General features: G+C 43.0%; 1 protein-coding gene across 4 annotated transcripts in view; it reads left to right on the top strand.

Moving 5' to 3' along the window:
- LOC147891330 (Pentapeptide repeat-containing protein) overlaps window positions 1-12,819 on the top strand; it is a 43,143-nt gene that overhangs the window by 26,242 nt on the left and 4,082 nt on the right. For all 4 annotated transcript variants that reach the window (XR_015542589.1, XM_087389420.1, XM_087389419.1 and 1 more), the window contains exon 4: window positions 1,145-1,251. Coding sequence is in view for 3 of the 4 variants with exons in the window: in XM_087389420.1 (XP_087245546.1) it covers window positions 1,145-1,251 (107 nt within the window). In the remaining variant the exon portion in view is untranslated. The remainder of the gene's footprint in view (window positions 1-1,144; window positions 1,252-12,819) is intronic.

Here is a 12,819-nt window from a genome sequence, read left to right as displayed (position 1 = left end):
CTCTTCACACAGACTTCGTATCGTGAGCAGTCGAGCAGAGCGGTTACCCAGGGAGAGGCGCTGCATATGCACACCGTGTGACATGCAGGAGGTTGAGACAGAGGAGCATTTCATTTTCAGGTGTCTTGTTTACTGTGAGATCCGAGGGCATTTCTACTGTCTCTTCAGAGATAGTTATGGGATGTTGGCCTGTGTCCTCTCCTATCCAAACCAGTGATGTTTGGTTGGTTTCATTCATGAGATGCTTAGACACCGTGATAGGATACTCTGAGCACGGAGACAGGAGCAGACTTCTCCCTCGACTGATACCTCTCAGAGCTCTATCACGGAGTTCTTTCAGCGAGATCACATAGACCCCCACGAGGCGAGACCTTGACATGACCGTGACCCGAACTTGTGACTTGATAGCTCAGACAAGGGGTTGACTCACATATCATACTTGGGGACATCCCCTCCTTGTTTAGGTTCGGAGCCCTACCGACAGGGGTCATAGTGGCCTTGGTTAGACGCAGAGCTACGACCAGGAGACGTACCAAGACGCGACCCTTGGGGGGGCGACAATGTTCTATTGCTGACCTCATGCCTCCACTTCCACAGCCTCATCCATCTTGATGTCCTGCTACCGACAATGATGATGATGATGGTTATGATGATGCCGACGATGATGCTGAGATTGATATATATAGTCGAGATATGACTATGTTGTACTTAGGACTTAGTACTGCCATTTTGCATTTTTTTGCATTCTGCATTGGTGTGGATGCTCGTTTAGTAGCTCCACTACCACAGCTCATTGTATCAGGTTTTTCATAGTCTCATAGACCCATCGGTCTTCCGAAGACTTTATTAAACTTTATTTCTTTCTTTCTCTCTCTCTCTCTCTCCCCTTCTCCCGTGAGTCCTCCAGAAGACTTTCTCTATCTCTCTCTCTCTCTTTGCCCCCCCCGCCCCCCCCCATGTAGTCCTGAAATGACTCACATGTCGTGGTGTAGTATGTTTTAGATTACTTCATAATTATTATATTCTGATTTTGGGAATTTTCATGGCTATGAATCAGTACAAAAGGAGAGTGAAGTAAGGGCCTGGATATTTGTGCTTGGTCTCAAGGACTGAAATTAAGGCAGGCTTGTACTCACATCTGCAGGCGGGCAAACTTCACCTCAGCTGACATGAGAGAAGCTGATTTTAGCAATTGCACATTCAATGGCGCATATCTTGAAAAGGCCGTGGCTTACAAGGCTAATTTTCAAAGTGAGTAATCGACATTGTGGAATCAATGCTACCCTCCTTGGCTTTCTATTTGTCCACATCTTTCGCTTCATTGTCATTCTATACTGTGTGTAACGTTTCCTCCATTTGTGGCTATCTGGGACATGAACACTAAGAGGGAAACATATGTATGGATGTTGAGACCAGAGGTGGTAGGTGAAGAAAATTTAGCAGGCTGTAATGTTCTGCCCCACTTTGCACATGTCTGAACGCTACGAGGCTGCTTTTGATTTTGGCAATTAAAAATTCAAATTTTTGGGTTGTAAGTGGTAAATCATTTTGAAATCTTTTTGTTTATGTTGTTTTCCTTTTTGCTGCTTTGGTTGTCAAATGCAATGTAGCAGGAGTAAAAAGATTGTAATCTTTTACTTTGGATAGTGGATGAAAGAGAAAAGAAAGTCCATTAACTAGTTTTGGGAATTTCGAATGTATATTTGATGAAATTTTATATGGGGATGTCACATTATCACAGACAAGGGTTTCACACACATATTTGTCAATTTATGTAAAGAAATACATAAAATTGTATTCTTGGAAAAGTTAAATGTAAGAACAATGGGATTTACATTCCGTTTATCTTACTAAAGATTAGTTCCCCACAATAAGACTAGAGAATAACTAATTGTACGTAGTCAATTGTGGTGTTTCTGCTTACAACAAAGTGAGATGAGGATATTCCACCCAGCTTTGCCCACAGTGCTGCAATTTTAGCAAATATTTTTATATTTCATTCCCACCTCATCTTCATCTTCAACTTCTGGTTGAGGATGATCATTAGGAGCTATAGGTGGTGGTCCAACATTATACTTAAAAAAGTGAGACTTCAGGAAATAGTACTATGAGTAATTTTTGCCCAAAGATTTCCATGATAGTATTCATTCAACATGGGAGAGCTTAAGCATGACAGCATCAAATGCTGTCAAGACCTATAATAAGAAGTTTTGGTCAGCTTATCTTCAGATTACCATCTTCAAAGATATCTAAAAAAAGACAAAGCTCCGGAAGTATAGGGCTGGTTTACAACCTAGTATTCTTGTCCTTGAGTACCGACTCCAAGACAAAACTTCGAGATTTGACGCATTTTGCTTCAGTGGTCGAATTAATGAAAGAAGATTTACGACGGTTTACAACCTAGTATTCTTGTCCTTGAGTATTGACTCCAACACAAAACTTCGAGATTTGACGCATTTTGCTTCAGTGGTCGAATTAATGAAAGAAGATTTACTACGGTAGTAGTGGCACATCAAAAAGCAAGAACAGAGACACCATCAAGAAGAAAGTGATATCTGCACAAAACCAAAAAGATTTTCAGCCACAGAAGATGAGGGGTGAACCAAAGCCGTATAAAGGAAAGTCTAGATTCACTCCAGAATAGATTAAGACCTTTCGAAAAGATGGGAAGTGTTTTGGATGCGAGATAGCAAGACACTTGGTAGCCAACTGCCCGAAAGATCCAAGAAGTCAAAGGGCCAGAAAAAGCCAAGAGAACCTCCAAAGCCTTTGGTGGGAGGAGTCCTTGACATCCTAGGGAGAGTGGCCCATCCAAAGTCTAGAGAACTTTGTCTCTCATGGAAAAAGGTAAGAGATCAGAATATCTTGATTTTGATGGATATCGATAATCGGAGCAACAAATAACTTTATCAAGGAGAGCTAGTACCTGTGACACCTCTCGTTGGAAAGCTCGGGATTCATATTCAAGACTGTGGATCACGAGGACTTCATGGTTTCACCTTCGGGACAACACGATGTAGTGTTGGGGATGCCTTGGTTCTATCGGAAACAAGTGCATCTCATGATGCCTGAAAAGACATTTGGAAAATAACATTGCATTGTCGCTAAAGGGAAAGGAGAGACTATTCCTGTTATATCCAGTATTTTTCGTTGGAAAATTAATAAAATATTCGATTTCAGCTTACATGATTTATGTCAACGAAAAAGAACATGAAGTGGATCCTCCAGATCAAGAAAGATTTCACTTCTTAGATGCTTTTAAAGATTGTTTTTCAGATTCGTTGCTAGGAGAGCTACCTCCAGAGCGGCCGGAGGATTATGTTATCGAACTCATTCCAAGAAGTGAATCCCCAAATCGGCCACCTTATCCAGTGAGTGCAGCTGAAACCGAGAAAATCATGACCCAGGTACAAGATTTAATTTCCAAAGGACTTACTCGACCCAGTCTCCCTTTTGCTCACAAGAAGGATGTTTCTTATCGAATGTGTGTGTGACTATAGAGCCCTCAACAAGGTGACGGTCGAGAATAGATTCCCGATCCCACGCATTGATGTTGTGTTGGACCGATTGAAAGGAGCCACTAGTTTTTGTAGGATTGACTTGAAGAGTGGTTTCTGTTATGCTCTAGCCGAGATAGCATGACCTCGGAAAGATTGGTGGGCATATTCCCTTAGATGATGGACTTTTGTAATATTTTATGTGCATAAATAAAATGGTCAAGGGAAGTAATTGCCAAGGGTGTATTGGCATCGACTAGGTGGTTCTGAGTGCTCAGGCCTAGGTGCACCTAAATGTGTGAGAATGCCAAGGGGCAAATGTTTTAATTGTGCCCCAAGAGAGGGGTAAATGGTGTACCACGCTAAAGGTCTAGGAAAATCGGATGCCAGTGCCTGTGAATAGTACCCGTGAATCGACGAGAAAAAAAGAGATTAGTTGAGGAGCGTATCAATTTGGTATCAGAGCTTTTAGGCTGCACGAGGGGATTGCGTATGAAGACGTGTGACGGAAATCAGCGGGGTAGGCTGACGATTGGCGGCGATGGGCATTGACGGGCTCTTGGCAACGACAGCCTCTTGGCTGTTTTAGGTGGTTCAGTTCGTGCGGGCTTGCGTTTGGAGAACCACCGCTCGGTGTTGATGGCATAGTCATGGCGTTGGTGAAGCTGTCGGTTTGGGTCTGGTTGCATGGATGTGAGCGCAGAGAGCTGCAGACAAGCAAAGTATCTCCGCCTACTGTTCCAAAGTTTGACGACCCGATAGCTTCAGCGCCTGTTGTGAATGGCAATGGGCGACGCGCAGGCAGCTCATGGCTACGTGGTGACTCGACAAAGATGTGTGGAAGGTTGCACATCTGGGACGTAGGTGAGGCTGATTCCGAAACAGAAGAGCAGGCTGATTCTGAAAGAGAGAAGCGGATTTGGTTCGGTCAATGGGCTATCTAGCAGTTGTGGTCACGCAAATAGCCCGTGAGCGTGGGTACGGTGACGTGCACAGCTCTATGGAGAAACGTATATCTGGCGAGGTTCTTGGAATACGATTACCTGCAGAACAGTAGCTTTGTGATATTCAGTCAACTACATGGGTTCAAATAACAACTATGAAGTCTGAGAGACGGGGGAGTGGCGCAGAATTTCGACTCTCACGTATCTGCAAATATTGGACTGGTTGAGGGGGAGTATCTTCTCAAGGTTACGTGGAGCTTCCATGGAGCATCTTTTTTCCCTTCTATACAAATTTTCAGTTTGCAGTCTATTTATTCCTGTACAGCGAAGGGGAATTTGAAGTGTGATATACTTTTGGGGGTTTTGACGTACGGAAAGAAGTTTAAAAAAAAAATAATAATAAATCTATTTTCCCTTTTGAAACAATGGAGGCAGAAGGACAAGATTCCAGGGTAAATCCTGGTGAATCTAGAGCACGATCTACGCAACAAGTGTCCCATCACACAACACCTACTCTGGTGGGTAGGATTTCTGTATTAGAAGATGCCTTACAACAGATCATGAACCAGCAGCTTCAAGTGAACGCTGGTCAAAATGAAATTAGAGAGATGGTGCAAGCCTTGTCGGCTAGACCATCTAGAAATGAAAAGGGCAAAGCTCCAGCAGAGCCAGAGCCTAGTATACACTCATCAGAACGTGCGAAGGTCAAGGTACCTAATATTGCCAACTATAGACCGGAAAAGTACGCTGGTCGGATGACCGAGTGCAGTTCTGATGTGATCGAGGTTTGGTTACACAAGTGGGAAGAAGCCTTCACCATTTGTGAAATCAGATCTGATCTAAAGAAAATCCGCGAGACCACTCACCTGTTTATTGAGGCAGCGGATATGTGGTGGATAAAACAACAGAAAGATCAAGTTGCCCCTACCACCTGGGAAGGGTTCAAGGCTGAATTTAAGAAACACTTTCTTCCACCTGATGAAGAGTCCCGAGCTTGGGATGCTTACAGAAACCTTCGCCAGAGGAATTTGTCGGTAGCAGAGTACACTGACAAGTTCAGGGAATGTGTTATGAAAATAACAGACCCTCTCCCTATGTCGGTTCAGTTGAAAGACTATATCTATGGACTGAACGACAAGATTAAAATGGAAGTTCGGGCTAAATATGTGACTACATTAGATGAATCTATTGCAGTAGCCCTGAACTATGAGGATGCCAGAGGCAGACCTAGTGGGTTTGTGCAGGTAGGGACTCAGTATGAGTACCCGAGAAAAGGGGGATTTCAGAGGAAATGGACTTCAAAGACAAGTGTCTCGTAGCCAAGTGGCCAAACCATGCAGGTGAAGCCGGTTGAGAGACAAGCAAAGACAAGTACCACCATTGGGGTGAAAAGAAAAGTAACTCCAATGGCAGCCTGGGCTTGGTCAAAGTCCTCGTTGACCCTTGAGCAAAAAGGAAAAGCTAGAAAAGAAGGATTGTGCTTTGGTTGCCTTCAGCGACATCAGTGGAAAGATTGACTACTAAACAAAGACCGTCGCACGGCCAATATGATAATATTTGAATGCGACGTGGAAATGCAAGAGAGTCCCAATGCGGAACATATGCAGATGCAATTAGCGGGACCTTCTCAGAGGTTAGTACTTGTGTTATTAAGTGTGTCTATTACTAAGTTAGTAAGCGGTGCACCCGATAACATCCTTTCAAAGCCCGCAGCAACGGGATATACGGTGTTTGATGAGCCCGAGTTGATTAAAATGAAAGGCCAAGTAGCCAATCATGATGTGATTGTGTTGTTTGACTCAGCGTCAACGCACAATGTAATTAACTTGAAGCTTATTAAGAGGCTCTAGTTGAAAACTAGTCCGTCTGACTATGCTTATACGGTCAGGATGGCGGACGGAAGTTCAACTGAAGTATGGGACCAGAGGGTTACCGAGTTGGAACTTCGAATATAGGACTATGTTGAGAAGCTGGACTTTGAGTTGACCAAGCTTGCTCATGCAGATATAGCCTTGGGCATGGCTTGGCATTTTTGGAAAAATCCAGCCATTGATTGGAAAAAGCATATTTACCAGTTCAAGATGAACAGGATAGAATATGTTTTACGAGGTGAAAAGGATTTACCTCGAGGACCATTGATTTCAGCCATGGAAATTCGGAAGACTTTGAAAGAGTTTCTGTGTCTGTGTATAGCACCGGTAGAGTCGATTGATGATGCATCGACTAGCACTGAGGCTACCCAAGATGGGGAAATGGCCGAGTTGGCTAAAGAGATATCGGATTGTTTTAGGGATGAGTTACCTCCAGTGTGGAATGTTCAGCATAAAATTGAGCTTATCCTGGGGGCAGAACCTGTAAATAGACCTCCCTATAGATTAAGCTTTACAGAAGAAGCTGAGGTGTGAAGACAACTGGAAGAATACCTCAAGCTGGGGCAGATTCAACCCAGTTTTTCACCTTTTGCTTCGCCAGTGATATTAAAGAGGAAGAAAGATGATACTTTTCATCTCTGTATAGATTACAGAGCATTGAATAATGTCACTATTAAGCACATGTATCCGATGGCTCGGATCGATGATTTGCTAGATGCATTATATGGGGCCGTAATTTTCAGTAAGATAGATCTTAAGTGTGGCTACCATCAGATCCGTATTAGAGCCGAGGATGTGCATAAAACCGCTTTTAGAAGCAAGTTTGGACATTATGAGTTTTTGGTAATGCCCTTTGGACTTACCAATGCTCCAGCTACATTCGTCATGCTTATGAATGATTTACTACGTCCGTATATCGGAAAGTTTGTAGTACATTTTATTGACGATATTCTGGTATTCAGTAAAGATATTACTGAGCATCACGAACACTTAAGAATAGTGTTCAGTACTTTGAGGAAAGCCAGTCTTTATGTAAATAAAAAGAAAACTATACTGTGTATGGTAAGACTTGAATATTTAGGATTCATAATTACTCCAGAGGGGGTAGAAATGGATTCAAAGAAAGTGGCTGCGATACTGACTTGGCCAATCCCTCAGAGTTTGACCGCTTTGCAATCATTCTTGGGATTTGTCTAATTTTATCGAAGGCATATCAAAGGATATTCCGAAAAAGTATCGCCATTGATTGATCTGACCTCAGATAAAGTATCTTTTATATGGGGACAAAATCAACAGGAAAGTTTTAACACCATAAAACAAGCTGTGGTCACAGGACCGGTGTTAAAAGTAGTTGATCCCCAGAAACCGTTGTTCCTGGAAACCGATGCAAGTGGCATTGCGGTAGGAGCAATTCTCCTCTAAGAGGGAAGGCCAGTAGCCTTTGAAAGCAAGAAGCTTTCTCCCTCTCAACGAAATTGGCCAACTCATGAATTAGAGTTGTATGCTGTTGTCCATGCTTTGAAAACATGGAGACATTATTTGTATGAATCAGAGTTTTATGTGGATGTTGATCATGATACTCTGAAATATTTTTGTAAACAACCTGACTTGAGAGGCCGCCAAGCTAGGTGGGCAGAACTCATGCAAGAGTTTAATTTAACGATTCGGTATTGAAGAGGAAAGGATAATAAAGTTACTGATGCGTTGTCACGCATTATGCATAACATGAGTTTCACGGTGTTAGAGAGTGCTCTAATGGCCGAGATTAGAGAAACTCAAAAGGTGGATGAGTTTGTCCAGAGTCTATGGCCTAAGGCTCATATGTTAAAACCCGGGGAAAAGGATGACCTGGCATCGAGAAAAGGCCAAACTTATGCAAGATATGCCGTAAGGGATGGTATGCTGAAAAGAAATGGCAAGGTAGTAGTACCTAATCAGAATGATCTCAGGCAGAGAGTCATTCAACAATGCCATGATAGTCCATGTGCAGGACATCGAGGAGTCGAGAAGACATATGATCTCGTGAAGCGAGATTTCTTTTGGCCAAAGATGAAAAAGCATATTCATGAATATGTGACACGTTGTTTTTCGTGTCAGGTAAGTAAGGCAGAGTGGGTGAAGCCACCCGGACTTTTACAGCCCTTGGAGATACCACTTAGTAAGTGGGAGAGCATTTCCATGGACTTTATTGTTAGTCTGCCTATGACACAAGGTGGATATGATTCTATCCTTGTGGTGGTTGATCGTCTGACCAAGATGGCTCACTTCATTCCAACTAGAGAGTCTGTTAGTGCTCCGCAAGTAGCGGATTTGTTTATTAGACATATATTTCGTCTGCATGGATTACCCAAATCCATAGTGTTAGACAGAGATGTCAAATTTACCGGTCATTTTTGGACTGCGGTATTTGAAACGCTAAGGACTGAGTTGGAAATGAGTAGTGGGGATCATCGAGAAACGGATGGTCAGACAGAAAGAATCAACCAAATTTTAGAGGATATGCTTAGAGCATATGTGTCATTGAGGCAACATACATGAGACAAGTGGTTGCCATTGTTGGAGTTTGCCTACAATGATAGAAAACATTCCTCTACAGGGTGGAGTCCGTTTGAACTGAACTATGGTTATAGGCCAGTAAATCCAACTATAGTTGGAATACCTCAGAAAGTGCCTAGTGCCGCGAACTTTGTGGTTCAGATGCGGGAGATGCTATGACTTGCGAGAGCTAACATCCGCCAAGCTATGGATAGAGCTAAGGCGTATGCGGATGAGAACCGATCCACTAGAGAATTTAAGGAAGGAGAAAAAGTTTTTCTCAGAGTTCCTTCGCACTCTAAGTCTTTGACTGCAGGAGAGTGTGCTAAGTTATCACCTCGATATTGTGGGCCATGGTTAATTCTAAAAAGAATAGGCAAGGTAGCCTATAAATTAGAATTACCACCGGGGTGTAAGGTGCACCTAGTGTTTCATGTTTCTCGTTTAAAGGTATTTTTGCATACAGGTGACTCACTAATCGAAGGTGTTGTTTTGTTTCAGGAGATAAGAGGATAATGCAAGACGCAAACCAATAAGAATCCTGGACCGAGGAACAATGCAAGTGCGCAATCGAAAGATACCCACGGTGTTGGTTGCATGGCATGGTCTACCTCTATCAGAAGCTACCGGGGAATCCGTATACCAGTTACGGAGAGTATTCCCAGATTTCATCATCGAGGACGCTGATGCTTGAAGAGGGAAGGAATGTTATGCTCTAGCCAAGATAGCATGACCTCGGAAAGATCGGTGGGCATTTTCCCTTAGATGATCGACTTTGTAATATTTTATGTGCGTAAATAAAATGGTCAAGGGAAGTAAGTGCCAAGGTCCTAGGTGAGGGTGTATTGGCATCGACTAGGTGGTTCTGAGTGCTCAGGCCTAGGTGCACCTAAATGTGTGAGAATGCCAAGGGGCAAATGTTTTAATTGTGCCCCAAGAGAGGGGTAAATGGTGTACTAAGCTAAAGGTCTAAAATGATGACATGTGGCAGGAGGGAACCATCTAGGAAATTGTGGGCTTGTGGATAGGCATGAAGCAATGTAATTACGTATCTTTGAGTGCATGCAATTCATGAGAGAGGCTGGGAGCTAAATCAGATGCTAGTGCCTGTGAATAGTACCCGTGAATCGACGAGAAAAAAAGAGATTAGTTGAGGAGCGTATCAGTTTCCATTTGATATGGATTCATTCTCAAGACATCCATAAGACGGCTTTTCGGATGACTTTTGGGTTATACTCCCTTTATCGAGAAAGCGCTTGCTTTAGAAAAAGCCTAGCTTTCTAGAGAAAATCGCCTATTCTAGGCAAGAAAGGCATGCCCAGCTTTTGGAAAGCACATGCTTTCTAGTTGGTTGGCCTATAAATTAAGGTGCCTCTAGGCTCTCAGTTGCATTAAGAATTGTACCCAAGCTGTGCTCCCTCATGGCCACCTTGTACAAAGAGATTTTTGTTGCAATAAAGACCTTCAAGAAGGGGAGGGGGGAGCCCTTATTTCCGGCCCCTAGTGCTGTGTTCTTCTTCTCTTTCTTCCTCTCCTACATTCTCTCTACAACGATTAACTTTTCATCCCCATTGTTGAGTTTCTATCACATTGTTCATGTTGGTATGGGAGAGATGCAAGCATGCACTATAATCTCATAAACTGTGTATTCGGAATTAGCAGAGAGAACATATATATATATATATATATATATATAGAGAGAGAGAGAGAGAGAGAGAGAGAGAGAGAGAGAGAGAGAGAGCATGAAATTTAAAGCACACCTTTATTGAAAAGTCTCAAGCTAAAAGCACTCAACTCACACACTAACAAATGTGTATCCCTATGGGGCTTGTTGCATCTATTTACAAAACACCTGTCACTGTAGCCACAAAGGGGCTGATCACAAGGTAAAATACTTCTAGCTCCAAACACTCGGAGCAGGTATCATGCACCACACACACACATTGCTCTGAAGCAGGTTGGATATATGTAGAGGTCACAGGAAAGGACCATTTGAAGTTGTGAAGAGGCAAAGAGTTGCACCAGCAGCCTATAGCCGATTCCTTGTCACAATGCTCCTTTCACTTGTCCCCTTGCTTGCTCACAAAGATCAAGAGCTCCAACTCTCATGGGAGAGTCAAGCTCAGAGTTTGTCAATTGGTAAAGGGCTTCTCCAAGGTGGTAGATGAAATCTTGTACGCTATCACCAATTCAACGGAAAGAAACCTTCAGCGCTCTTCTCTCTCATAGACAATCTCTCTCTCTCTCTCTTCTCACTCTACAAACTAGGTCCTAGGACAATATGTCGGGCTGGACCCCCCCCCCCGCGAAGGATTTTATTATTAGGAGAAATTCTGAGTACAAAGATTCAGCTCAGCACACAAGCTGCTTACAAAATTCCATCTTGAGTCCTTTTAACAAAAGAGCTCTCAGGTCTCTTTCTTGGCAACATGCCACTTGTCCAAATCCTAGACTAAGCCCTAATTACATGCCACAAAGGGAAAACTCTAGAGTCTTCGAAGCATGTGGTCACGCAGATGATCTCGTAGATGCTTGTTAAGCTCCATTTTGCTTGGGTCTTCAACCTCTCTTGGTACTTGCAACAATTAACTAAAGCGCACAACCTTGGCAGCCCATTAATGGTTAGCGCTTTGCATGCAAATAATGATTTGTGGACTAATCCTAGTCACTGTGGGCGTCCCCACCAAGCAAACATGTGCACATAACATTGAACAATTTCTCTGGTCAACCATGGTCAACCCCTTGATCATAATTAAGGGGCTTGACCGACAGTCGAGGTGCCTTCATTATGGCCAAACACCATAATCCATACATGGGAACAAAACATTCCAAAAAGTGAACCCATCTTGTTTAATCATTGACCATGCTCTGTTCTATCGATATTTCCATCGAAAAACGTTTTGGAAAATTTACTAGAGTTGATAAATCTGTCGATATTAATGTCGAAAAAAGCGTCAAAAATGTTCTTTATAGACAAGACATTGAGCATTGGATTTTATAGTCCAAAAGAATTTTAATCTACCACATGGAGCTAATGGTGGTTCCATAACATGTACTCACACATTTTCATGCATAAAGCATAGCGTTATGGCAGTGCATAAGGATTATTAATAAACCAGAAGAGGGGATGCATGGTATTCTTTAGGTACAAGTGCACACATAAGTCGGCTTTTTAGTGCATCTCCCTTGGTGCAGATGCAAACTTGTAGAGCAAGCCAACTGAGAAGTAGATGTCCGGCTGGGTGTTGGCTAAATACAACAAACTTTGCATCAATTGTAGAAACTAGGTTGAGTCTACCGGCTATTTGATGCCCTCCATGTTGTACTTGGATCTTACCTCCATTTATGGAACTACTGGCTTGTAGTTCTCCATCCGGCACCGCTTCAAGATCTCTAGGTAGTATTTCTCTTGGGTGATGAACGCCCATCCTTGCTCTTGCCATATCTTGATATAAAGAAAATAGTGAAGAAGGCCGATATTAGTCACTTCTAACTCCGTCTTTAATTGTGTCTTCACCTCTTCGATTTTCTTCCGGTGGTCTGCTGTGATGATTAGGTCATCCATGTACAGGATTACCACCACCATCTTGCCCCGCCTGTGCATGGAGGTATAGGTTTGCATCTAAGGTTTACCGGTGAGGTCGATCTGGCTAATGTGCTCATCAATCGGTTGGTGCCATGCACGTGGCACTTGTTGCAATCCATAAAGCGCTTTCTAGAACCTACATACCTTGTCAACCTGGATCTCGGATCTCGGTGGCAGCAATGGGAACGCATGTCTTGTCATTGTCTAGCCCTTATGTCTATGCAAAGCCCTTAGCCGAGAGTTGAGCCTTGTATTTGTCACATTTCGTCGGACTAGTATTTCAGCTTATAGATTGTTAGGCTAGCCTGGGAACCTGATCCCAAGTCCGTTTCCTCTTAATGGAGTCCATGTGTCTGAATTGCAGATTGCCAATTCAGGTTGTCTTT

This window comes from Dipteris shenzhenensis, chromosome 18 (assembly GCF_047967505.1).
Source record: "Dipteris shenzhenensis isolate YYH24624 ecotype China chromosome 18, Dip_SZ_1.0, whole genome shotgun sequence".
NCBI classification, from domain to species: Eukaryota; Viridiplantae; Streptophyta; class Polypodiopsida; order Gleicheniales; family Dipteridaceae; genus Dipteris; species Dipteris shenzhenensis.
Note: the sequence above shows the minus strand (reverse complement) of the source record. Positions and strands in the feature narration are given on the sequence as shown.